Here is a 27775-nt window from a genome sequence, read left to right as displayed (position 1 = left end):
CGCAAAAAGAACAGGAGGACTTGTGGCACCTTAGAGACTGACCAATTTATTTGAGCATAAGCTTTCGTGAGCTACAGCTCACTTCATCAGATGCATGCTGACTCTGTACAGCAAATGTTCCCATAGTCTCATCTGTGCTGCTCTTCGGTGGAGTTGCACACGTGTAACCATGAATATAATCTGATGACACAGGAATTTGAAGGCCTGATCCTGCAAGGTGCTAAGTGATCTCAATTCCCATGGACTCAAATGAGAGTTGAGGGTGCTCAGGGCCGAAAGGGTGGAGTTCAGCACCTCGAGGGATTGGACAATTCAATTAACAGTTTCGTTGACGTGTGAACCAAAAAGATGTCCGGTTCACTACAGCAGAGCTGTGCTAGTTCTCCACGGCAGGGGCGTAGCCAAAGGTGGGCCTGGGTGGGCCGCAGCCCACCCACTTAGCATCCAGGCCCACCCCCCAGCCCCAGCTCTGATCCGGCCCCAGCTTGCCCCACTCTGCCCGCCTGCCCAGTGCTCCAGCTGCGGAGTGGAGTTGGGGGGCAGGAGCTTGCCCCATTCTGCCCGCCCGGTTCTCCTGTGGGCAGCGGGGGAGCGTGGTTGGGGGCTTGCCCCACTCCGCCCGCCTGCCCAGCGCTCCAGCTAGGGAGCAGGGTTGGGCGCTTGCCCTGCTCTGCCCGCCCAGCGCTCCTGCCAGGGAGCGGAGTCGGGTCATGGGAGCTTGCCCCACTCCGCCCAGCACTCCAGCTGGGGAGCGGGGTCGGGGGCTTGCCCTGCTCTGCCTGCCCGGCGTTCCAGCTGGGGAGCGGGGCAAGCCCTGCGCCCCAACCCCGCTCTCCAGCGGGAGCACCAGGTGGAGACGCCCATCTTTCTGGGGCCCCCGCAATTGGCTGGGACCCCTGGGCACACCCCTTTGGCCCAGTGGCTAATCCGCCAGTGGGAGGAGGTCGAGCTTCAGGTGACCCCAGGGTGACAGAGGAATCCTGCCGCTTGGGGAGCCAGGCCCGGCATGCCATTGCTGCTGCAGAGCGGCATCTCCTCCCAGAACTGGGTGTGCGCCTGGGGGCCCAGAGGTCCCCTGGCCAGAGCATCCATCGCCCCCACACCCCCAAGGCCGGCTGGAGGTGGTGGTGGGAGGCGGGCCCCGATCCCTCCTTCCCCCTGTCACTGCCCTCCTGCCCACCCAATGTTGGGGCCCACCCAAATGTTCCATCTTGGCTACACCACTGCTCCAGAGCTGGTGGGGGGTAGTTATTCTTTTGTTCCCCAACAGGGTCAACAGATCTGACTTTAAATGCACAGAGAGACCAGGACTGTGGGAAAAGGTGTCATTTTATACCATGACTTTTCAGTGTAAAACCACACTTGGGGCCTGATCCAAAGTCCACTGAATTCAATGGGAACCTTCCTATTGACTTCAGCACGGTTTGGATTAGAGCCTTTTAGCCCCACATAATTATGTGCTTAAAAATTACACTTTGCGGGATCAAGGCCTGAAGACATAACACAGAAGACCTTGTATAGACCCAGAAGACGGGGGTGAATTTCACCCAAAGCAAAGAAATGGTTGCTATCAGTATGAAATGGAAAGGTCCAGCAAGTGGGTTTAGCATAGCTTTGGAACAGTCAAGGCCTTTCCTGGCTATAGAAAGAAGAAATACAGGCTCACGCACTCCAAGACACAGACACACACAGTATGCTTTTGTTACACAGGTGTAGGGGACATCTGTTACGATTCACTACAGAGTGTTGCTGCAGAGCCTTACAAAACTGTTTTCCAGCAAACTTCCAGTGAAGGGAGACAAAACTCTCAATGCATTTACCTAAGTGCCTGCAGTTTCCATTTCAAGGCAGATTAAATAAACAAATATGGGGCAGAGACAGATAACAGAATCCAGAGCATCTTGACAAACAAACATAAAAATCATTGCAGGCTTTTGCACACTATTGTTTCTATGGACAGGGCTGCCATGGGGAGTGCAGGCAACCAAACCCTAGGCTGCTTTGATTTGCCCAGATTAGCTGGTGTACAAAACGTCTATAAATAATGCTCCTAACAAAGCAGGGAATAGGTTGTAAAGTCCAATAGTAACTTACATGGCTGTTGAGCAAACTGCTTTTGTGTGATGTAATCCCTTCATTTTTTTGTAGGTTTTCAATCGCCATTTCAAGCTAAAGAAAATGTGCACGAGAAAAAAGAAAAGAAAGGAAATCAGATAGTTAGCAACAGCCAAGATTTGTCTTTATTAATAATCTGAATAATGATTAATGCTTTCTATAAACAGGCTCATGACAAAGATGCAAGGTAGATGAGATACAGTCCTTATGGGCTGAAGGTGCAGCAAAGAAATGTTATTGTAACACATGCAAACTAACTGTGCAGCCAGGACACACATTAAGGATGAAAGAACGGCGCTAGGATCATTTCAGAACTTGCGTTTTAAATTCCCTGTTATTACAGAGATGTCTATGTCTTTCCCCTTTTCTGCTACAAATATAGTGAATCACTCCTCCAAAAATTCTCATTGGTAGCAATGAGCTATTGCATGTCTAAATAGAGAACCACATAAAGATGGTGCATTTTATCATCAGACCCATCTCTGTGAAACCCAAATTAATAGCTTTGGTTATTAGCATTCCCTAAATTACTAATAGAAACAACAAACAAATTAATAGTAGTTGAACAAAGTACTGAATGCAGCAAAGCTACTACAGATAATGCACTAATGGGCATAAGGTGTCACTCTAAAATCATACAGCCTTGCGGTATGCCATATTGTATCTTACTGGCTAAACAGAAGTGGGCCCTGTCAGTAGCTGGATGCAAGACCTCCGTGCGCTGAAAGTCTTTCACTACGGGGCACTCTCCCCTTTGAACCAGAGTTGCAGAATGGTGTCAGCCCTTGGGTGAGAGTTTAAACCAATGTCTCAGCCATCCATGGTCATGATCTCATGGCACTCTACCCAACAGATATTCCACCTTGAGTATTTACATTCTGCGGGCCTTGATGTCCATGCACATTCGATTAAAGAAGTTATCCTTCATTTCCTCATTTAATACACTGCTGTGTAGTGTTGCTGGCTTCAAACCAATGGCGGGGGAGCCCCTTTAGACAGTCAGTAGTAAAGCATTCAGCATGAAATCTGCTATGTAATTATAGGTGACTATTATTAAGCTCAAGAACAGGCAGACCCCCAATAGTGGACGTAGAGGCCCATTCACCTTTCATTGTCAGAGCTGCTCCTTTTGGGGATGGCAGTCTAGTCAGCAATAGACTGTTCTGTCTGTATAGCAGCTTTGCAGTTTTCGTTTTGATACTTAAAGGTGTATTTTGCTTTTCCCACCACAGGCAGCAGAGGAGCCCAAATCTCCTAGAACATTTTTTCTCAGCATTCCTGCAAGGGGACACCCCAACCAGGTGGCAAAATTCTTCAGGATTTGGGGAAGGAAAACAATATTTTAATCAGTATTTCCCAACTGATGGGTCGCAACACCCAGAGAAGTTACCAAAGGCAAATATGGGGGGTCATGAGGCACTGAAAAATTTGTTACAATCTAAAGAAATAAAATCTTGTTCCCTCCTCTCCCTTGCCCTTCAAGGCCAAGTACTATCTGTCAATCTCTCAAAATACATACAAATGATACGCTAAGACCTGGAGAGAGGGCTCTTGGATCTTCTGCAACAACTGGTGACCTTGGTAACAGAGGGATGCAGCTCCCTGAGCTGTATAAGCTGTCAGTGACGGAGGGCACTGGTTGTTTACAAGTGAAGCAAATAAGACCCAAGCTTAGGTCTTGGCAAGTATACACCCTCCAGTTCCCCGCTTACATGCGCAGTAGTAGAGAAGGCCTAAGCAACTCATTATTCGTGGCTAGGGCCCTACCAAATTCATGGTCCATTTTGGTCAATTTCGTGGTCATAGGATTTTAAAAATCATAAATTTCATTATCTCAGCTATTTAAATCTGAAATTTCGCAGTGTTGTAATTGTACACAAGGAGTTGTGTGGGGGTCGCAAGGTTATTGTGGGGGGGTTGCGGTACTGCTACCCTTCCTTCTGCGCTGCTGCTGGCGGCGGCGCTGCCTTCAGAGCTGGGCAGCTGGTGAGCGGCGGCTGCTGGTTGGGATCCCAGCTCTGAAGGCAGAGCTGCCGCCAGCAGCAGTGCAGAAGGATGGCATGGTATGGTATTGTCACCCTTAATTCCGCGCTGTTGCCTGCAGGGTGCTTCTTTCAGAACTGGGTGCCTGGCCAACAGCTGCCACTCTCCAGCCTCCAAGCTCTGAAGGCAGCGCAGAAGTAAGGGTGGCAATACCACAATCCCCTAAAATAACCTTGCAACCCCCCTGCAACTCCCTTTTGGGTCAGGACCCCCAGTTTGAGAAACCCTGGTCTCCCCTGTGAAATCTGTGTAGCACAGGGTAAAAGCACACAAAAGACCAGATTTCATGGTCCGTGACGCGTTACTCATGGCCTTGAATTTGGTAGGGCCCTATTCATGGCCCATTAGTGGAGATGGAATAAGAAGGCACACATTGTCGTAATAACTAATAACGCACATCCAGGTAAGAGGTATCATTAACAAATTCTCTTTCCCAAAAGTGTGTTGGCCAAGATGGCTCATATACTGCACCTGCCACCATTTAGCAGACGTATGGTACAGAGAATTCTACAGGATCACCCCTGCAGAGCATCGCTGGTTTGAAGCTGCAGGTGTAAGTGTTGCCATGTTGCCGACAGCCTTTGCCTTGCATTTGTTATCCGAATGGAGATCACCCTGCTTTTGGTCTCCTTTATATATGTTAGCTTACTCCCTATGTTGCAGTTTATAGTGTGACCCACTGCATGCTAGAAGGTGGCCATAAGGTAAAGTAGAACAATACCCATTTTCAAAGCCTAAATCTGCCAGAGCCCTAAATGAGTGGAATGGATCCGGTTACTTCAGTAGCCAAAGAAGTGGTTTCCACAATGTCTGTGCCTAGGTGTTGTCCCCTCCCTCCTGTACACTACCCTGCAGAATAAATTCCTTTGTTTCCACTCAGGAAATAGTCAGTGACATACAGTACAAAGTATTCAGGCTACGGTGCTCCTTAGCTTAACAAGATACTATCTAGCTCAAAAAAGGGCCAGTTTCAAGGAACTAAGAAACTTAGATGTTTCTAAGAGACATCTCCAGCATCCTGTGATAACTGGGAAAAACCAAAACTCATCAGCACAGGCAGACTGCTGATGTGGCCTTGAGGAAATCAGTCAAAATGTCATAGGGAGACACCGTTTCCTTCCCCTGTTCAAGACAGGGAGACAGCGGAGCATCTGCATTGTGTATGCACCCACATAATGCAGTGACAAGCAGCAAGTCTATCTCATAGGCATGCAGTGATAAACACAGCCCTAAAGAAGTGTGAATGCTACGTTTTATATCCCCCCACAAAAAAAGAAGAGGCTGGTAGGAAGTGCCTAGATATATTTACAGCCCCACATTAAGGGGTGTCCTTTTAATCAGAATGACAACAGCCCCCCCCTCCCCCGCCATGATTTGCTACTTTAGTGGAAGGGACACTGAAGTTTGGGCAACTCGAAATATCAATTGCTTTGGGCTGACACAGGGCTTTTGTAGCCTAAAGCAGCGTTTCTCAAATGCCACCGTGGCTGCATGTGGCCACCAGGGGCTTTTCTTGTGGCCACAGCCTCCTGGGCTGGGGGGCGGGGCAGCAAAGTAATGGCTCCTCCCCTGGGGCTGCCTGCAGGGATTGGTCCCTATCCCCTTCCGGGGCCACAAACACTGTAGGAACAGGCAATCAGTGAGAGTTCCCCACCTTCCCAGGGGTGGTGCAGCTCAGGCTTCTGCCCTGGGGCGGTGGGCACGGCGTGGCTCTGTCCCCAGCCACAGGGTTTGGGGCGCCACCCCCGGACTCACCCCCCAGCATCACCTCAACCCCCGCTGCCTCCTCCAGACCCTCGTTGCCCCTGGCCCCCCTGCCTCCTTACCCACCTCCTCATCCAGGGCTTACTTTGTCCCCCAGCATGCCAGGGCTGAGTAAGTCTGCTGTGAAAAGTGCTATTAACAAATATACAAATATCACTTTTCACAGTAGCAGAATTATTAACTAGCAATCTAAAAAAAATCAAAACATGCAAAGCACTTTATTTTTGTTTCTATTCTGTTTAGGTCCAGTAAAAAGCAGAGACAACTGCACATTATTTGTATTATTGAGTCTGCAAAAAAGCCTACATAAATAAATTACAATGATCTGGATATGTCTATGTGCATATGTATTTGTTTTTCCTAAAGTTAATTAAGTATTTTAGGAAAAATTCTCAGGGTGGCCACCAGCAAGAGTTGGTGGCCGCACGCTGAGGCCGCCAAAAATACGTTGTGTAAGGTAATGTGGTTCAGCAGAGCACCTTAAGAAACTCAGCTGCTGTATCTTTCCCTCCCTCCATCCCAGCTTTAGCCCAGGACAGAGAGGAACTAGATCTTTGTTATTTAACAAGAAAGGTCAACCGGCAAGCCAGAGACATGCATTATTTAAGATTTTGCTGGTTCACATCATGAACACTGGTGTACAAGGTGACAACAGTTCAATATTAACTGCTACTCACTAATTGGTGGAGAGTAAAAATGGGTACAAACCTGTTTCCTGAGCAAAGAGCTAAAATCATCTGGATTACTGGGGCTCAGAAAGGACCAGAGGAAGAGAAAGGTTCTGGGGAGCTACGGATATGAAAACATCAGGCTGTCCTGCCTCTGGACATCTGATTACACACACACCCTCTCCTAACACAGACATCACAAACACCCCTCTCCTAGAATAGGCATCATCATATGACTTCATATGAGTCCTACTTCTCAGCCCATCTGGTAGAGCTGCTAGCTATAGACCATGGAGAAGATCATTATTCCAGCCATAATCACAGTCATACAGAGAGGTTGATAAATTCAAATTAGTTGTTACCACTCAAGAAAGAGATCTTGGAGTCATTGTGGATAGTTCTCTGAAAACATCCACTCAATGTGCAGCGGCAGTCAAAAAAACAAACAGAATGTTGGGAATCATGAGGAAAAGGATAGATAATAAGACAGAAAATATCATATTGCCTCTATATAAATCCATGGTATACCCACATCTTGAATACTGCATGCAGATCTGGTTGCCCCATCTCAAAAAAGATATATTGGAATTGGAAAAGGTACAGAAAAGGGCAACAAAAATTATAGGAGTATGGAACAACTTCCATATGAGGAGAGATTAATAAGACTGGGACTTTTCATTCTGGAAAAGAGACGACTAAGGGGGGATATGATAGAGGTCTATAAAATCATGACTAGTATGGAGAAAGTAAATAAGGAAATGTTATTTACTCCTCATAACACAAGAAGTAGGGGTCACCAAATTAAATGAACAGGCAGCAAGTTTAAAACAAACAAAAGGAAGTATTTCTTCACACAACGTACAGTCAACCTGTGGAACTCTTTGCCAGAGGATGTTGTGAAGGCCAAGACTATAACAGGGTTCAAAAAAGAACTAGTGCGTTTATGGAGGATAGGTCCATCAATGGCTATTAGCCAGGATGGGCAGCAATGGTGTCCCTAGCCTCTGTTTGCCAGAAGCTGGGTATCGGTGACAGGGGATGGATCACTTGACGATTACCGGTTCTGTTCATTCCCTCTGAAGCACCTGGCATTGGCCACGCCAGAAGACAGGATACTAGGCTAGATGGACCATTAGTCTGACCCAGTATGGCCATTCTTATGGGGGGTGGGCTTAGATGCTTATTTCTTTTTTAGGTTCACACAGATCTTTACTAGTAAACCCTTTGCCAGGATTTCAGTAGGCTTTACCAGCAAAGATCAAGTTAAGACCAGAAACATTCCTTATGCTATCACCAGTTTGGGACTGCGGGTTCTTGACCACAGATTTTACATATGAAAATCATTTGTCCTCTCCGCTTGAATGTCTCGCTGTCGGCTTCATTCATCTCCCCTCCCAAACACTCATCTTCCCCCATTCTGTCACTGTTGACAGCACCACTCCCCTCCTGGTCTCCTCCCAGTCACCCAGGCCACACCCAAATTCTGCTGCTTCCTCCTCTTCAATATCACCATGAGCTGCCTTTTACTTTCCATCCCCACAGCTGAATCTCTTCTGCAGGGCCTCATTACATCCTATCTTCCTCTTTGGCCTCCTTAACATCCATGCTGCCCTCGCTTCAGTCTATACAAAATGTTGCAACTAAAGTCATTTTCCTTGATAATCAATTTGATCAGGTCACTCCTTTCTTTGAATCCTTCTGCTGGCTCCTCACCTTCTACTGCAGGAAATTCAAGCTTCTTGTCATTACTTTCAGACTTCTAGGGAACTCTGTCCGCTCCACTTATTTTCACTTGTCTCACTTTGTGTTGTTCACATCTACCCTCTACACTCATTTTCCTACCTTCAACCATCCACATGAACATTTCTGCACTTTCTTCCTTGCTGCTCCATATGCAGTGCTCCCTTCCTGGGCCCATCTGCAAGGCTCCTATCCTGGCCACATTTACAACCCTTTTGAAGATCCACCTCTGCTGTGCTACCTACAGTGAATCTAGTTCACATGTATATTCACTTTTTAAAAAATTATATGTTGTTTCTTCTTCCTGCTAACCTGTCTTCTTGTCTATCTGTCCTTAGATGGTGAGCTATTTAGAGCAGGAATTGTTCCTGCTGGTCTGTCTCAACAGTAAGGGGCCTAAATCCTGAATGAAGCCAAAGAAGAGAGAAAGCCAAGAAAAATCCCATAACATAAGACAGCTACAGCAATTAGACCTGTTAGTGAGACGATGCTATTGACATTTAATTCTATTAAGGTTCTTGTACTGTACCCATCACCACAGTATCAGAGCACCTGACAACATGAGTAATCCCATGTTGCTCTGCAGACTAAGATACATCCCCAGGCAGGTGACAAGATCAGCACTTATTTGACTCAAAATGACAAGGACAGACATAATCAAAATAAGCAGAAGGCCCTGTATTTTGTTTTTTAAATGCATCTGAAATCAAAACTATGTATTTACACACACATACAAGCCACACAGGTGGAGTGATATCCCTGTGCTAAATGAATTCCTACTACTCCTGTCCCACCTGGCATTTACTCTAACAGCTTCCAACAATGGCTTTTCCCCCTTCAGCTCAAAAACAACCTGCCGGAGAAATGTTTCCGCCTCTTTCTCCAGAAATGTGGAATTTCTCACCCAATGTCCAGAACAGGCAAAATTCAGCTGTGGATCAACAACAGCTCTTCTAGGCATGAAAATGCAAAAAATTTAAAGTCTTCTATTTCAAAACCCTGCAGGGCTAGAAATGAGAACTTTACTGGCCACGTTTTCAAGAGCGTTCTCCAATTAGAGGTTCTCATTTTTCCCCAAAGTAGCGGGTGCTAGCTACATACATTTGTAACAAAGTTTACATATTTATATATACACACCCACACACACCAGCCGTTTGGAAAGGGAGATGACCGGTGTTCTAACAGGACATTAGCACCCAATTAGTACTTGCTTTTAAGATTGGAAAATTCCAACATAACACCCCTGATATTTTTAAATATTAAAAAAAAAAAACTTTTTTATCCCATTGAGTCCAGTACAGCTGGGCTCATAGGAACTCAGCACTAGACTTCACAGGTGGAGGAACACGAAAAATATAGTCCCAATAAAATTTTTTTTTAAAACTCTAAAATATCCTGAAATTGTATTTGCTATGTGGCATAAACAGACTACATGATGGCATAGGACAGCATAAAGATTTTATCAACATGTGTTTGAGATGATCTACTTAACAACCAATAGACTCATACATTCCAAGGCCAGAAGGATCATTGTGATCATCTAGTCTGACCCCCTGAATGACACAGGCCACCAAACGTCCCAAAATAATTCCTAGAGCAGATCTTTTAGAAAAACATCCAATCTTGATTTAAAAATTATCAGTGATGGGGAATGCACCACGACCTTTGGTGAATTGTTCCAACAGTTAATTACCCTCACTGTTAAAAATGTACACCTTATTTCCAGACGGAATTTGTCTAACTTCAACTTCCAGCCATTGGATTGTGTTATACCTTTCTCTGTCAGAATAAAGGGCCCATTATTAAATATTTCTTCCCCAGGTCTATACTTAGAGGCTGTAATCAAGTTACCCCTTAACCTCATGAGTAATGAGACATCCCAAGCTCATGCTAATAAAACACTTGCATCACACCAGCATGTGTTCTCTCCCTCTCATTCATTATATATATTACACACACAAATCTTATTTATTTTCTGAAGTCCTTACAATTCCTGGCCCTGTAGTGGCAATAGCTTCAGGGCTACATACCGTTGCTGGAGAGGAGCGTGAAGTTAGTGACAGAGAGTGTCTAGTGTTTTCCATCCCCCCATGAATGAGATAGGCTCCCGAGCTGGAGAGGATCTGACTTCCCCCAATGTCCATAGTGATGCCCACCATGCTGTGAGAGGGAATGGCTGTAGGAGAGGATGCCACTGTAGTCACCTGTGCTCCACCTCCCTGTGGTTCGAAATAGGAAGCTGCGCTGCTGGGGGCATAAATCTGAGCTTCAGTGTTGTAGGAGTAGGCGGCTCGGCTGTCAAAGGAACAATACGGTTAGGATGTGAAGCACACACGAACGGAGAGGAGCTTAAATATCTAATTTCACTCTCACACTGGGATCTTCTGTAAGTTTTTTTTAAAAGCCTTGACTCCATTGCAGACGGGATTTGCTCTACTGAAATTTAGTTCAGATATAGAAGTCAATTGACAACATTAATCTCTCTGATGACAGCCCTGAAGCAGGCCTCAAGCCAGAGCCCTTTGGAACATTTGCTTTGTCAGAGGTGGAATGTTGGGCACAGCATGACAGGGCCCAAGAAGGAGCCTTCTGACAGCCTGGCTCTTCAGAAATGAGGGAAATTTTTCAAAAACACCCAAATGAGACTGAGGCCTAGTCAACACTGAAAAATGTTTGCTACTGACAAACCCTCAGTGCAGACACAGTTTATATAAAGGCAAAAGAGGGCTTTTTCTGGTATCAATTCTAGTAAGATAAACTGGCAAAATTGCATCTATACCAGGGCTTTTTCTGGGATAGATATGTTGTTTTAAAAACACAAAACCAAAACTTCAAAACCCTAACGAACACTATTATCCTAGCAAAAATTTCTATCGTAGAACTGGCCTGACGCTCCGAAGTGCCTAAGTCCCTTTTGAAAATGCGACTGATGTTTTTAAGTCATTTAGGTCTTTTGAAAATTTTACGCTTTATTGCTCAAGAATCTGCGGTAAATAGAGCTGGTTGAAATTTTCTCATCAAAATATTTTTTTTCAGTAAATATGGCTTTTTGTCCCAAAGTAAAGCTTTTGCCCAAAGGTTTCAGTTTTTCATTAAAAAACTAGAAATTGATTTTTTTTTCTTTTTTGGTTTTCCGTTGAAAAACTGAAATATTTTTTACACAAAATTGCAGGAAAAGGTTAGTTTTTTTAAAATTTCTTGCAACAAAAATTGGCTTTTTGGGGGGGATAGAGTGGGGGGGGGGAACCATCTCTGATAATAAGTTTCAGGAATTGGCCAAGAAGTCTAGTGGAAGTGCCAGTGCCAGAGAATCCAATCTCAAGTTTACCCCCCTAATAGCCATCATGCTCAAGAGAAGGGCAAGATGGGTAAGAACCAATGTCATCTATACTCAGAGCAACATTGAGACCCAGGGTCTCTACTCTTACAAGTCTATCCATCAGGGCACCCTCGCATGACGTGGAACAAATGCAAGGTAATGCAATATGAATGCGCTGCATGAAAATATTTCTTGGGCTAAGAGAGTTGTTTTGGCCCTTGTTACGGTCCAGCACCACAGAAACACAGAACAGGTAGCAACCCACAATTCCCAGGGGGAAGGACACAGAGAGGCTTTCAAGTGGAAAAGAGAAAACCCTAGAAAGAACCTTCCTTCCAATTAGAATGGTCTCTCATTTATGTGGAGTTTCCATTTTTAAAACCCCAGCTCCCTAACAGATACAAAAGGGTTTGGAGAAGGAATATAGGATCCGCTTACACAGGGCATGTCTACACTTATCGGTAGATCGGCACTGCTGCAATTGATGCAGCGAGTGTCGATTTAGCGGGTCTGGTGAAGACACGCTAAATCGATGGGAGAGCACTCTCCCATCGATGTGTGTACTCTGCCTCCCGAGAAGTGTAAGGGAAGTTGATGGGAGACGTTCTATCAACACAGCACAGGGGAGCCACCGTGGTAAGTGGATCTAACAACGTCGACTTCAGTTACGTTATTCATGTAACTGAAGTTGAGTAAGTTAGATCGATTTAACGCAGTAGTGTAGACCAGCCCATAGAGTGAGCTCCATGTGGTTTAGGGTGGGATCTCCTCACACACACACACACAATGTCTCCAGCATCAAAGAAGCAGTATGACCACTGCCACACCCATTAAACAGGATAGTGCGTGCTGCTTCTCCTCTTGCTCACTCTCCCCTTTATGGGAGCTACTGCCTGCAGCAGCACTAGAATGGAGCAAACCTTGTTACGGGCCAAATGTAAGGACTGACACTGTACCAAGCTGCAAGGTTGGGTGTATGAAGTGGAGAATAAGGCTTTTTGTGTACTCTCTCTCCACCTTTCAGGGCAGACACAATTGTGCTCTGTCTCTCAAAGAAAGCAAAATGAACTTTTACATCTGTCAGGCTGGCATTTATTGGCCCTAGTAATGTGAATGACAGAGACTCTTACATGGTTCCATTGGTGTAGACAGCCTCTCCTCCTTCCACATACTGGACCTGGGTTGGGTACACATGCTGCACAGTTTGCACCTGAAACACGTGACAATGCTGGGTTTATAGATGAATTAATGACAAGCAGTAATGGATGACACTACACACACAAGCAATTAGCATTTAAAAGGGCACTCAAAGCTGTTTAAGAATGAATATTAACGTTTAACTTTCTATTTGTCCTATTTTTGGAATGTATTTATTTTTTTAAAGGCCTCATTTTTTAAAATTTGACATCAACGTTCACACAACTAAGATACACATGGGCAATTCTTTGCACAAACAACACTGTTCTCATACCCATCCGTTCTGTACATGCAAACACACACTTTGTCAGCACAACTACTTGTTTGGGCCTACTATGTGAATGCAAGTCAGGATTGTTTTAAAAAACCATTGGCTCTAGACAGTAATCTTTACAGAAGAGTGCAATAATTATTTTTTAATATTTATAAAAATAATTTTAAAATAAATCTCTCCCTAGACTCTATAAAGTGAAACCTGATGCAAGACAGGTGCCTAGGAGAATTTGATTTTAAACCTTAAACAACCTTGAGAGAGAGTCTCCTTTATCATCAATCTAAAATAAGGAATAATCATGTGAAAGGACAGAGGAAATGGCTCTCCCTGCCATCTCAAGTTCTCTGGTCAGACACTGTTCTAGAAAAAAATCCACATTTTAATTGATTAAAGAGATAGCCTATATAGTTTCAAGCAGCCCATGCTGGACATGTGGGTAAGGGAAGGGCTGCAGGTTGTGTTTGCTTTCAAGTGACTGAATGGCAATAGCATTTGGTCCCCCACTCCATTGATATTACCTGCTGTGAGACCTGCTGAACTCTGGGAATGGAGATCTGCTGCATCTGTGCTCCTTTGGGAGAAGAGCTTGTTGTTTGAACCAAAATTCTCTGAAAAAATAAAAAAAGAGAAACGTGCATTTAGATCCAGTGTTACAGTTGGACCCAGAACACCCCATTCTGGCTAGGCCATTTCCTGCAATACATATACTAGAGGATTTGCTCCAAATTCCCAAATACAGGCAGCAGCTCCACCATACTTTATGGCTACCCACACACACTCCCTCTCATTAAAGCCTCCACACATATTCCATTTAGTCTAAACTACAGTTAAATTGGGCATGGGCCCAAACCCAATACTTTAAACTTGGGGAGAGCTCAGATGTGGATCCAAATGGTTTGGCTGGGCCCATCTTTAAGTGAAACTTGGTTTAAGCAGCCACCCCAGGGAATAGCAGAAACTGGTTGCTTAGTAAAAGCAGGTCTTAAAACAAAAGGTCAACCACAACTATTGTGGAAAATCTCTGCATCTTTCCCCATGCCTGCATTTCTCCTATGCAGGGAAAACTCTTCAGAAGCTGCTACTCCAGGCCACTACCCTTTTTCAAAGTTCACTTCTGCCATAATCCCTACAAGGAACAAAGCAAATACATTTATTGATCTCCATTCAGTGCCATGATGAGCACTAACCCCGACTGAATTCTCTCTTTTCAGATGTAGAGCCAATAACATTAAATTGAAATGCCATTTTTAATTCTGGATCCTTGAAGCCATTATTGCATAATTTGCCATGTTCAAACAACCATCGTACACTAATGTCAAAGCTGATTTTCCTACTGCTTCCTTTAATTTTCTCTCTCTTGTTATTCACTTGCAGAATCTAGAAGTGGGTCTGCAAGTTTAAGTCTGTCTGGAGGAGACTGTCCAGGACAAATTGCTTCAATCACTTCTTCAAATTGCTCTTTTTGTGCTACATTAAAGGTGATGTTAGCATAAAAGAATTTGATAAGAAGTTGAAACCTTTAAGTCTTTGCCTTTCAGTTGTTCTTAATGGCATAATCACAGATTGACCTGTGACATATTTGGACTGTTGATGATGAACAGAGATTGCTTTAGAAAGAAACTAATGTTGAAGAGCTGCTGGAAGGCCTGGAAGAGGAATGTAAATTTTTAGTGTGGGTATCTTTCGATGACATTTGTGGCATCCAAAATCGATGTTCCAGGATCAAACTAAATATTCTGCTCCACCAGAGCAATATTCCGCTATTCCTTTAATAAGCAATGTTTCTTCAGGGTCAAATGGGCCACTAAATTAATCTGAATAAACTGATTTACTAGACTTTTTCAAGAGAAGCATGATTCTTTTCTATCTTGCTGCTGGACTTTTGTAAAAGTTTACATTTTACTTAAGAAGAGTCATCTGTTTTCATTACTTCACTCTACACAAACACTTGATTCATACAGAAGGGATCAGCAGATCATCTAGTCTGACCTGCTGCATATCATGGGCCATTACATTTCACCCAGTTACCCCTGTGTTGAGCCCAATAATGTGTGTTTGAATAAGGCATAACGTACATATGGCTAAAGTATACCTTCCAGAAAGGCATCCAGTCTTAATCTGAAGACATTAAGAAATGGAGAATCCACCACTTCCCTTGGTAACTTGTTCCAATGATTAATCACCTTCATCAATTTCTATCTTATTTATCGTTTGAATTTGTCTGGCTTCAGCTTTCAGCTACTGGTTCTTGTTCTACCCTTCTCTGCTAGACTAAAGAGCCCTTTAGCATCCCGTATTTTCTCCTGGTGAAGGCATTTATACACTAATCTTGTCACTTCATTCTTTTTGATAAACTAAAGAGACTGAACTCTGCGGTCTCTAAGACCTTTTCTCTAGCCCCCAAATAATTTTTGTGGCTCTTTTTTCCCCATCCCCTCTCATTTTTCAAAATCCTTTTTAAAATATGGACAGCGAAAGTGTAAACAGTACTGGTCTCACCAATGCCATATACAGAGGTAAAATCGCCTCCCTACTCCGACTTACTATTCCCCTCTTAATTCACTGAAGGACCACATTAGCCCTTTTTGCCTCAGCATCACACTGGGAGCTCATGTTCAGTTGCTTGTCCACTATCACCCCTAAATCCTGTTCAGAGTCAGTGCTTTCTAGGATACAGTTCCCCATTCTGTAGGTATGACCTGTATTCTGTGTTCCTTTGCCTTGGTTGTATTAAAACGCATTTTGTTCGAACGGGCCCACAAGCGATCCAGATGGCTCTGTATGACTGCCCTGTCCTCATCATGGTTTACTACTCCCCCAGTCTGTGTGTCATCCACAAGTTTTATCAGCAGTGATTTTATATTTATTTCCACAACTGATGAAAATGTGGAAGAGTGTCGAGTCTAGTACCGATTCTTCTTTTTGATGATGATTCCCTATTGACAACTACTTTTGAGATCTGTCAGTTAGCCAGTTCTTAATCATTTTAATGTGTGCTTGATTGATATTCTACCGTGCTAATTTTTTAAATCAGAATTTTGTGTGACACTATGTCAATGCAATACAAACGTTTATTATAATTTAGGCTTGAATAAAGACTGGGAGTGGATGTGTCATTACACAAAGTAAAACTATTTCCCCTTGTTTATTTCCCCTCCTACTGTCCTTGTAAACTGCTGGAAATGGCCCACCTTGATTATTACTACAAAAGGTTTCTCCCCCCCACCCACTCCCTGCTTTCCTGCTGGTAAATAGCTCACCTTTCCTGATCACTCTCGTTACAGTGTGTATGGTAACACCCATTGTTTCATGTTCTCTGTGTATATAAAATCTCCCCACTATATTTTCCACTGTATGCATCTGATGAAGTGAGCTGTAGCTCACGAAAGCTGATGCTCTAATAAATTTGCTAGTCTCTAAGGTGCCACAAGTCCTCCTTTTCTTTTTGCGGATACAGACTAACACGGCTGCTACTCTGAAATATATCTACGCAGTTACCTTTATCAACCAAACCTGTACTCTCAAAGAATGAGGTCAGGTTTGCTTGACAGAAGCTATTTTCCATTAAATCATTTTGACAGCATTAATTATATTCCTACCCTTTAATCGTTAGAATGAGAAACAACCTTCTGGTGAAATCAACACTGAAGATCAAAAAATACGATGAACAGGCCAATTTTATAGCAGGACCACACTCTACTCTGCAAGTTGGGCAGAGCAATTTCAAGATTCTAGCAAACCAAGTGTCCAAGCAGTTCCCAGCTCCATCCACTCCCCTCTTCAACATCCAATAATAGTTGATTCTACCCACTAGCTACACCTCTCTCTCCAATCAATCACTCCATCCTTCCATCTGTTCTGCATCCTTTCTCATAGTTCCCTAAGAGACATAAGTGGACCCTCAGTTTTCTCATCACTTCCTTTTAATATTCTCAAATACAATTTTCATTCACAGATTGAAATTAGAACCTAATATTTCTAGTATCACAAAAACTTTCAAACATGTTATATGTATGTAAATGTGTCAAAGCAATACACACTCAAAAAGTGAAGAAAATACCTCCAAAATCACCCCCTCCCTGCCAAAAAACCCCACTATGTTTTTTTTTTTCTGATTTACACACAAATTCTGCTGATTTTGATACATCTTTCAACTCCAGGAGATGCCTTTTTAAACAATGTGGTACAATTTGCAACTTTATTGCTTTTATTGACACATCAAATAATGACATCAGGACACTGCAATGGCGCAAACACCAAATTGGCAGGAAAGAGTTTTCTTGGCAACATGGCTAAATTAAAATATAAGTCTCATGCCTTAAATCAAAGTGTGTTTTTATTACAAACATTTATATGGCATTTATCAATGTCATATCTAGGTAGGCTTCATCACCACTTACACACACACGCACTCTTCAGGTTGATTTTTTAACAAAATTCTTTGAGCCAAGAGTTAAAGCATATTCTTCATTAAAATTAGGTTTATTTTCCATGGAGACAGCATTAACAGCTGTGCAGCTGTAGCAACGTTACCTGCTGGGAGGCTGGCACTGGCTGCACAACTGGAGCTTGAGCAGATGCAGAAGTACGCAGTGCCACAGACGTCGCTGAATCTGATCCACCCTCTGAATTCTGCATGCTCACTGCTAGAGAGAGCACAGAGGAGATCAGATAGAGAAGAGACAACTTTACTAATTTACAGTTCTCAAAGAAAAGTAATCAGAGTCCAAAAGAATAAAATCCCAGTAGAAGGTCTATGACCTGTCAGAGAAAGGTAACTACCACCCTACTTGGAGGATTCTTTTTAGTTTTGGTTCTAATATTACTGCTGTATTATATTAAGATAAATTTACACAATTGTTCCACAGAAAGAGAAGGAAAGGGAAGGAGCAGAAAATGTGTTTCTGAATATAAATATAACAACAACAAAAAATAGCATTGGGAAATTATTGTGTCATAGCAGAAGTGCAGCTACTCCTCACGGGGACAGAAGCACACTCGAAGAACAAGAAATACAATTTCTTTCCAACCTGGTCTTAGCATATTTAGCTACCTCCAAGTGTTTAAATAAAGCCAAGTGCCAAACAACTTGATTCTATTCCCAGCAATGTAACCACGACACAGTGTGTTAGAGCACTAGTTCTCAACCTTTCCAGACAACTGTACCCTCTCAGGAGTCTAATGTCTTGCATACCCCAAGTTTCACTTCACTTCACTTAAAAACTACTTGCTTACAAAAATCAGACAAACATACAGAAGTGTCACCGCACACTATTACTGAAAAATGGCTAACTTTCTCATTTTTACCATATTATAAAATAAATCGATTGGAATATAAATATTGTACTTACATTTCAATGTATAGTATACAGAGCAGTATAAACAAGTCATTGTCTATATGGAATTTTAGTTTGTACTGACTTCGCTAGTGCGTTTTATATCGCCTGTTGTAAAACTAGGCAAATCTCTAGATGAGTTGATGTACCCCCGGAAGAGCTCTGCACACCCTCAGGGGTACATGTACCCCTTGGTTGAGAACCACTGTGTTAGAGCCATGCCACGTTGGACAGTAATATCCCCACCTGCAATGGTGGGGATACTCTGACTAGAGCAAATTTTGTATAAAAAAAAAAAAAATACAAAGTGCTCTCTTATCTCTAAACTGAAAGCTTAAAATAAACAAATAAAAAACCCCACACTCATGCTCCCTTTCTGGTTTCTTATCAAAACCAAAGATTTAGAAATTCCAAATCTTGAGGTTTTGTTTTTTCTCTCTTCTTCCCCTTTTGCCACTGAATGCAACAGAATGAAGACTTCTGGAGTCTCTTTACACACAAACACTCTTTTTCATTCTTTCCTTTTATTTAGATCTTTCTGTCTGACACTCACTTTTCAAAACGTCCTCAACTTTGGAAAAAAAAAAGTTTGAGGCAAAGGAAAAAAAATGAAAATGGAGGTAAAAATCCAAAACTCTGGATATTATTCATCTTATTGCACTCCATGACAAAGAGGAAAAAAGGAAAGCAGGGAGGGGGACACTGAATATTTAAAATAGTTGGAGAACTGAACAAGAGATGTTTCCATTTTGTGTGGTCAAAACAGAACAAACTTCAATATTTTTCAGAGTTATTTTTCCATTTTTCTAACCAGCTCTGATCCTGCGCAATCATGTTTTTTCTCTCTCTACTCCACCCAGCCCCAAACAGCTTGTGAGTCATTTTCTCTTCTATGTTTCTCCTGGACAGGGACAGGACAAGACAGGCGATACAGGAATAACATAGTCTCAGCTCACTGCTCAAAACACAGCTAAAGGACCAAGAACCAAATACTGCAGAAACAAGAGAAAGCCAAGTCATATTCTGCATCATAGTTCATATCCTCTTCCTAGGCACCAAGTCATATATACCCTCCATTCTCCTTGGGAATAGTGCACAGAATAGGTTTGCATACAACTAGGGTGACCTGGTGTCCGGTTTTTGACCGGAACGCCCGGTCGAAGAGGGACCCTGGTGGCTCCGGTCAGCACCACCGACTGGGCCGTTAAAAGTCCGGTCGTGTCCTGGGGCCCTGCACTGTGCCCTGGAAGCGATCAGCAGGTCCGGCTCCTAGGCAGGGGGGCCACAGGGCTCCATGTGCTGCCCCTGTCCCGAGCACCAGTTCCGCACTCCCATTAGCCAGTTCCTGGTCAATGGGAGCTGGGGGGAGCTGGTGTCTGCGGGCAAGAGCCGCACATGCCGCAGAGCCTCCTGCCCCTCCCTCTGTCCCCACCTCGCCTAGGAGCTGGACCTGCTGGCCGCTTCCGGGGCGCAGTGTGGTGCCCCAGGACAGGCAAGAAGCCTGCCTTAGCCCCCCCGCTGTGCCACTGACTGGGAGCCACCCGAGGTAAACCCGCACCCCAACCCTGAGCCCCCCAACCCCCCGCCCCAGCCCTGAGCGCCTCCAAACCTGGAGCCCCCTCGTGCATCCCAAACCCCTAATCCCTGGCCCCATCTCAGAGTCTGCACCCATAGCCCAGAGCCCGTACCCCCTCCTGCACCCCAACCCCCAGCCCTGAGCCCCTCAACCCGGAGCCCCCTCCTGCGCCCCAGAGCCCACACCCCCCAGCCGGAGCCCTCATCCCCTCTCGCACTCCAACTCCTTGCCCTAGCCCGGAACCCCCTCCCACACCCTAAACCCCTCATTACTGGCCCTAGCCCAGAGCCCACACCCCCTTTTAGAGCCCTCACCCTCTCCTGCAACCCAACCCCCCGCCCCAGCCCAGTGAGAGTGAGCGAGGGTGGGGGAGAGCGAGCCACCGAGGGAGGGGGAGGGGGGCTCGGGTGTTTGGTTTTGTGCCAATAGGAAGTTGGCAATCCTACATATAACTCCATTATACCAAATATCTGCTGCCTTGCCTCACTGGCTGAATGTATTTTTGAAATGTATCTAAAAAAAATTATTTATAAAAAGATTCCAGTTGCATCAGTACAATGTGACAAATTTATATATATAAAAGAATAATTCTCTCCCCGAAATTAAGGAATAGCATCACATCTGTACTAGTCCTGGGGCCCACATTATTTGCAAGTAAACAGGTGGTCAGCACAAGACCTTTGGCGAAGAAGATAAATGTATACATTAATATAAACAGAGGAATAAACTGCCTCAAGGAGAAGAAAATCTCATTTGTGAGCTCCATTATAATGCAGTAGGATCACAAATGCACCTTTTTCTCATTTCCATTTTTCCTAAGGACTTTTCACAGTGCTGTATGAGACTACATCTCAAGCATAGTAGTAGCATGTTGCTCCAATACCAAATTGCCCTCTATGAGCCTGATGCTTGCAAGGGATGCTCAGGACCTTGGCAGGGTCAGATCCTGAAGCACCTGGTCTATAAGAGAGATTTATAAAGTGAAGCTACAGTTGGAAGAGGAACCAGATGAAAGTGGCACCATCTCAAATATCTGCTTCTCCCTGTGCCTTCAACTCACATGTGCTCACCTTTACTGACAAGTTTTTCTCTTCCAGTGACCCTGAAAATCCTAAAGGGATGGGAGCTGGATCTTATTTTCCTCACACTTGCATCATCAGCATTGTCAGATTTGTTACAACTGCAGACTCTTTACTACTGATGATGATGCCATAAACACAGAGAACCCAGCTGGATTTTCAGATCCCAAGTGAAGTTTGCAGCACTGGCCATTAGAAAAGCCATTGATATGTAAAACTGAGCAAATGTGATTTGGAGCCCCAGAATGACATTTTACATAGTGATTTTTTTTAATTGAGTGAAAACCTCCTTGGATAATTTCCACCTGCCTTCAAAGCTGTTCCATGCTTCTTGGGAACGGAAGAGGCAAATATGTTTATGCCTTCTGCTAAGATTCACTTGTGCTGCTGACAAGCCTAGAACATAAACAGAACTCCTACACTCAGTGATGACTCCTACTCTGTGAAGAGCTGTACACAGTGTTGCCCTGTATCTTGGGAGGACATTTGCACTCACGGGAGCTGACTGTTCCAGGGCAGTGGCAAGGAGCACAACATTGAGAGCCAAAGAGGAGATTTTCAGAGGCACAAATAGGAGTCGAGCACCCAATTTCCACTGAAAGTCAATAGAAGCTGGATACGTAACTCCCATTTATGCCATTGAAAGCCCCCTCCCCACCACCCCGTCATTTAGAGCTAATGCTATGTCTACACTATAGATCCTCTACTGGCATAGGTTTGTTGGCATAACTTTGCGAGCCCAGCCTGCTAGTGTAGACGCAGCTTATACCAACGGAAGGAATTTATCTGTCAGTGTCGGAACACCATTTCCTAGTGTAGACAAAGCCTGAGCGTTAAAGTGAAGAGCCTTGTCTTAGGTGCACCACCCTGATTTATGTCAACAGTACAGCTGCTAACTTCTCACCTAGCACTTTGGAAATTCTGCTCACTGCTATGAAACTGATGCCTGCTACAAGTTGTAAAGAGACTCGCTTTATCTCTCTATCTGGTTTCTGACCTGTCCTCAGCGCACCAATTCCATGGCATTCTAGATCAAGTGCTCCTAATGCAGACTCAGTTGCGCAAATTAAATTCTGCTATATGTCAATGATGCAAATTTTGCTCCTATCCTTATTAGATTTGGCATAAAGAATAGAAAGATACACACAGCCAAGTCACATTGGCCATATGACCTTGATATCAGGAGGACACTGAAGTCAGCTATCAGCATAAAAGAGTAACAGAACTATTAAAAGCCGTCAATGGACCCTGGTAGCCAACTAATGAAGTGACACCTGTGCAATCCCATTTGTCTCAATAGATTTGTACAGGTGAAAATGATTTAACAACTGTAATTCCAATCAGTTGATGATGCATAAGAAGGAATAGAATCCAAAGCTGACTCTCTCAGCTGTGTTGGCTCTTGCATGGCTAAGAAGAGTAAAAAGAAGTCAAATTATTTTTGTCAGTAAAGTCAGCAGACCGGATTATGAGCACTCACATGGGGCACAACTCTGTAGTAAGAAGGGACCTTTTAAAAAATATTCATTTTCAGATTAAGGCAAGCTTTAAAACTCTGGTGATCCACCTGGTGATGCAACAATACCGTGCTTGTGACATCAGAGTTCACCACTATGGAAGTGATTGGAAAGGTCTAAACTCCGGATTGCAACATCATTAAATGAATAAGGCAGATGCAGGAGGCTGCTGTACTCTGGAAACCTTCTGTTTACACACAGCTATCTTGGTATCCAGGCAAACAGCAGTGACAGGAAAGGAAATACAGAAAAAGCTAATAACTTCTGGGTTCTATTTCTGGTTCTACCACCAACTTGCTTTTTGACCTTGAGCAAGTCATTTCCCCTCTCCTATCACTCAGCTTTTCCATTTGTAATGAAAAAACTGAAAATTAGTTTCCTATCTAAGGTGTTTCTAAGGTATCCACCTCAGAATGTTAACACTCAAAGGCATTAGAGAAAGACTAGTAATATTAAAAAACATTGAAAATTGCTGACACGGCAATTTCATACATTCCAATTTTTACTGTTTAATTCATAAACCACACTGCCTTAGTATGATTGGTCTTGTCGATTTTAATCCATCTTGTCTGGGCGTGCCTTAAAAAGCTGGGAAAACAAAGATGAGTGTTTCAAAATACTTTCCACAGTCAGCGTTGCAGTGAGGAAAAAATAAAAGTAAAAATAGACTGCTCAGGAGTAAATACTACTTTCCTAGCTTTCCCCAGGCATGTCTATTTTAACTTTGTAACAAGGGAAACCCCACTCACTACCAATTCCCAGGCTTAAAAACAAACAAACAAACAAACAAAAAGGTAAATTTAGCCCTGATCCTGCACTTGACTGTCTATGGGTGCACCCCAGCATCCACGCAGAACTCCACTGAAGTCAATGGGACTCGGGGGGGGAGGGGGTTCCCAATTGCAGAATTGTGGCTTTAAAGAAGAACTGCAAGTATCTGTCTACAGATTGTTTTAACAGAGCATCAGCTCCTGAATACTCAACTAAAGTTTCTAAGCTACATGCTGAGGCCTCGAACATATATCACTGCTGATCAGAGTCAGGGCAGGGAGTCTGCCTATGAGAAAATATTTCATTAACTTAACTCCAGTATTCTGGTCCTGATTCAGCAACGTATGCAACGACATGACTAACTTTAAACAGTAGAGTAGTCCCATCTGCTTTAGCTCCTTTCGCAACCAGGGCATAAAGGAGTACCACAATGACTCACTTAATGGTGTGCCTATTTACACACTATTTTTATACAAAGAAGCATATGCAAAAGGTTGTGGTGTTGCCATTTGTATTGAACATATAAATATCAAAAAAGATCAAGGATTATATAATGCTGGGTGGCACTAACATTGATGCCCATGGAAACCAGGGTACCAATAGCAGATCTGACATATACCATAGCAATGGTATTAATTTATTCTCTATTATTTTTTTAACCTGAAATACATAAGGAAAAAATAATCAAGCAGTAGAGAGAATGTCTCCCTTCCCCAATCCAAAACAATCAATGAATGTAGATATCACATTATAAAGTACAAGAATTAATATTGTTTTTCAGAAAGTTATTTGAGCATTTTGGGAGACAAAATTTATGTTAAAACTATTTTGGGGGGGAAAAAATTCAGTTCACCTTTATGATAAAGCTTATTTGGCCACCAGATTTTCTTTAAACTTCGAGGATATTTATAATCCTTTTATCATCATTTTGGCAAATGTTTAAAGTTTGTAAAGTGGAACATCACATAAAGGACAATTCAGTAGCGTGAGGGCGGATTTGGGTTGAGACTTTTACAGAATACTAAAGAATGCTACTACTTTATATTTCATGCTTTCCTCCTAAGGATTTTAAAGCACTTCACAACTATTAATTAAGCTTCACAATATCTCTTTGAGGACAAGTTATTACAACCAGATGGTAAACGAAGGCATAAAAAGTAGTTGGTTAAGCAACTTGCCCAAGGAAACACAGTGAGTCAGTAGCAAAGCTAAATATTTAGAACAGCAGAATATTAAAAAATACTAAGTCTTCACGTCATGTCTTTCATCTAAGGATTTCAAATTAAGACAGAACAGTGGAAAACAGACCAATTACAATTTTTCACATGAAGTGCTGTATTCCACCTGTAGCTGACAGCAGAGGCTCTCAGACACAGACCTTTGCCTATTCTAATTTCAGTTCACAATAGAGTCCCAAGGAAAAACATAAGTCATGCTAAATAAAAATATTTAGGAAGGAAAATGGGACAAGTAGACATGTCAGGGCAACAAAAAGGCATAACAGTTCAGCAGCATCCATATTCAATAATGCAAGATCAAGATCAGCATTTACTAACACCTCCTCATATTAAATTTCTCTTTAAAACAATGCTGCACATAACCTTTGTATTTATCATTAACATTAGTTAATTAAAAGTAATATTTCCAAGGCACACACCAGATTTTCTGCTGTGCAGAGCTTGTGCTGTTTCATGGATTCTGAGCCATCCAGGGACCAAAATGGACCCAGTGTAATTTAAAGTAGTCTAGTTAAACTTCTAGTCCAGTATGCTCACTGCATGCAAGGTTGTATAAAGAATTTCCAGTTGTATCATGAGTCTCACAATATTTGGCATTTTACTTAAATCCCCAACTCTTGGAAACAAGTGGTTATGTGAGAATCTCAGCTTTCATTTAAAAAAAAAAATTAAAGATTTCTAGCCCTTATGGTTGCAAAGAAAAGCTTGAAAATGTGATCCAAGTGCATGCTAAAAAGCAGAAGGCAAATCAAAAAACCCAAAGTTTATTGTTTTTTTTTTAATCTCAATATTTTTAAGCCAATATCATGATTTTCAGGGGGCTTGGCTCATGGATTTTAAATGCTTGGAGTCAGCAATACTGAGTCTGTATTATCCATATCATTTGACAAATACCATAAAATTATGTTAAAAGGTCATATTTTTAAAGTATATGCAGACGGATGTAAAGTGCAGCCTTAACTTTTAGAATTACTTGACCTGAATGATGTCTCACCCTTAACACTGGTTGCTAGAATCTAAACTAAACACCAGGGTTTGCTTTGCACGGAACTTTTAAGGAAGAGTAAATTTTAAAAAGAACAAAAAAAACAAAACAAAAAAACCTATGTTATTCAGCTTCTGGAGCTTCTATCCAGGTTTCATTTGCTTAGAGCATTTTTTTATTTATTTATTTCTGTAAAGAAGGAACTAGTAACAGCTGAAATCAGAAGAAATAACTTCAAGTATCAGGCCATCATGTTCTCAACAGGCATTAAGAGGGTATTTTCTCCGAAGTGTGTCTGTAGCCATGTACATATATAAAAAAGGAAAAAAAAGTATTAAAACAGTTTCAGTATATACTAGAAGATATTAGTTCTCAATACCCTCCACAGTAATAAAAAATATGTAGTAAGAAGGAAGCAGAGGGCTGCTGTTTTTCCATTCCTTCACCAATAAATGCTTACTATGAATCTCCAACAGCAACTATGCCACACTTATTTAAGAAGGTATCATATGGTCAAATATTTTCCACTTCACTTGCCACTTTTGGCCTGCCCTCTTATTTAAAAAACTGCCCTGAAATGGAATTAATTGAATTTTAACTGAAGCATATAAAGTGTAGGAGATAAACCTTCTTAAATGATTTTGCAATGAATGAAACTAAGATCAACTCAAGTAATTAAGCCAGTTTAAGGCAGAACTATGTAAGATAATATCTGCATCAGAAATAGATTATTCCCTGCCTGCAACCTTAACCCAACACATTCATCTGTCTTTCTCCAGGGCACACAATCTCAGAAAAATGCAAGGAGTTTCCCTAAAATTCAGATGAAGGGAAGAAAGTTTTTCCAATGTCTATAGAACTTAAAAGCAGGAGGAGCACATTAGCAAACACTTTCAAACTGCCAGCAAATGACTCTGAACCAGAATCCCGGGCCAAATACCCCCCAAATCTTTGGGAAAGTTTGGCTCCAGATTATCCATTTCTAAAAGCTTATTGACCTGAAACGAAACCCTTATTACTTTCTGCCAGCTGAACTAAGCCAAGACTCTGTTCCTTATGGGTCCAATCTATAAAAGCTATTCAGTATCTTTACTTTCCAGTCTAAGAGAACACAGAGGGTGCCTATAAAGAGACAAGGCTCTCAGCATTGTTGTTAGTAATAAGCGCACCTCAAAATATTTGCAAGTCTGGCAGCCAAGCATCCGAGTTTAATGCTTCTCCAAAATGCAATGTGCCTGGAAATCCTAAGATCAGGTACACTCATGAGATCTACAGTATTTCCTGATTTTTTTTTTTCCAGATCTGTCCATAAATCAGGAAAGAATAGCCTCTCCTATTTTTGCTTTCAGATAAAACCAGGAAATGCAGCAGTACATTAAGAACATATTAAATCTAGGCCCATCAGAACCCTGGCCTCCATGCCAAGATCTGCCATCCCAGCTCAGTCAACAGTGTCTGCAGCGAACAGTCATGGGCCAGTGCTTCTCCACTTTCATCAGATCACACAACTTGCGGTATTGTGGGAGGGCACCCAAGATCCTTGTCTACAAGTCCTACAGTAGCAACAGTGAGCACTCATGTGCCATCAGCTATTCACGGACCTATGGCTGCATCAGGCTGCCCTAACCACTGGTCCAGGTCCCAATAATTCTTCCTTAATCCTTCCCTTGATTCACCAAAAGAGTTGGGTGAAGGTTGGGGCCAGTTATAAGTATCTGTTTTAACATGCCCTTCACTATGGTATCAGAGCACATTGTTATGTTGTTTGAAATAGTTCACTCAATTGTGGCTGATCTTTCCTTCTCTCTGCTACTCAAACTCAGAAATAAAGTGGAATTATCCTGCCATGCAAAACAGGCTCATCCAAGGGCTCTTGTGAATCATGGGTAATGGCGTTTACTCTTTCAATAGCCTGAGGTAAGTGGAGGGCGAAAATGGCAAGGAACCTGATAATGAGCTGATTCTGGAATCGCTGCTTTTTAATTGATTAAATTGCTTCAGAATGTTATAAAGACAGAAGGCACCAGAACCTTCCACTGATTAAGTTAAATTAAATTAAAACAGAGACAAAACACTGCTTCTGTAAGAGCTCTAGTTACCTGGAAACACAGATGAACCCAAAACATAGGTTTCAAGGCTTTCAAGGACACCAA

General features: G+C 42.7%; 1 protein-coding gene across 6 annotated transcripts in view; it reads right to left on the bottom strand.

Annotated features, from left to right (window-relative positions):
- Positions 1–27775, bottom strand: part of RFX2 (regulatory factor X2) — a 97864-nt gene that overhangs the window by 33655 nt on the left and 36434 nt on the right. For 2 of the 6 annotated variants that reach the window (XM_074939710.1, XM_074939712.1), the window contains exons 2-6: positions 17654–17763; positions 13639–13728; positions 12780–12859; positions 10361–10625; positions 2095–2169 (exon numbers count right to left, since the gene is read on the bottom strand). In XM_074939710.1, coding sequence (XP_074795811.1) covers positions 2095–2169; positions 10361–10625; positions 12780–12859; positions 13639–13728; positions 17654–17758 — 615 coding nt within the window. In that variant the 5' untranslated portion in view covers positions 17759–17763. Of the gene's footprint in view, positions 1–2094; positions 2170–10360; positions 10626–12779; positions 12860–13638; positions 13729–17653; positions 17767–27775 lie in introns of all 6 variants that reach the window. The other 4 variants (XM_074939709.1, XM_074939711.1, XM_074939714.1 and 1 more) reach the window with 3 other exon arrangements.

The sequence above is a fragment of the Natator depressus genome, chromosome 25, assembly GCF_965152275.1.
Source record: "Natator depressus isolate rNatDep1 chromosome 25, rNatDep2.hap1, whole genome shotgun sequence".
NCBI lineage: Eukaryota > Metazoa > Chordata > Testudines > Cheloniidae > Natator > Natator depressus.
The sequence above is the reverse complement of the archived record's forward strand: the minus strand, read 5'-3'. Positions and strand labels throughout refer to the sequence as shown.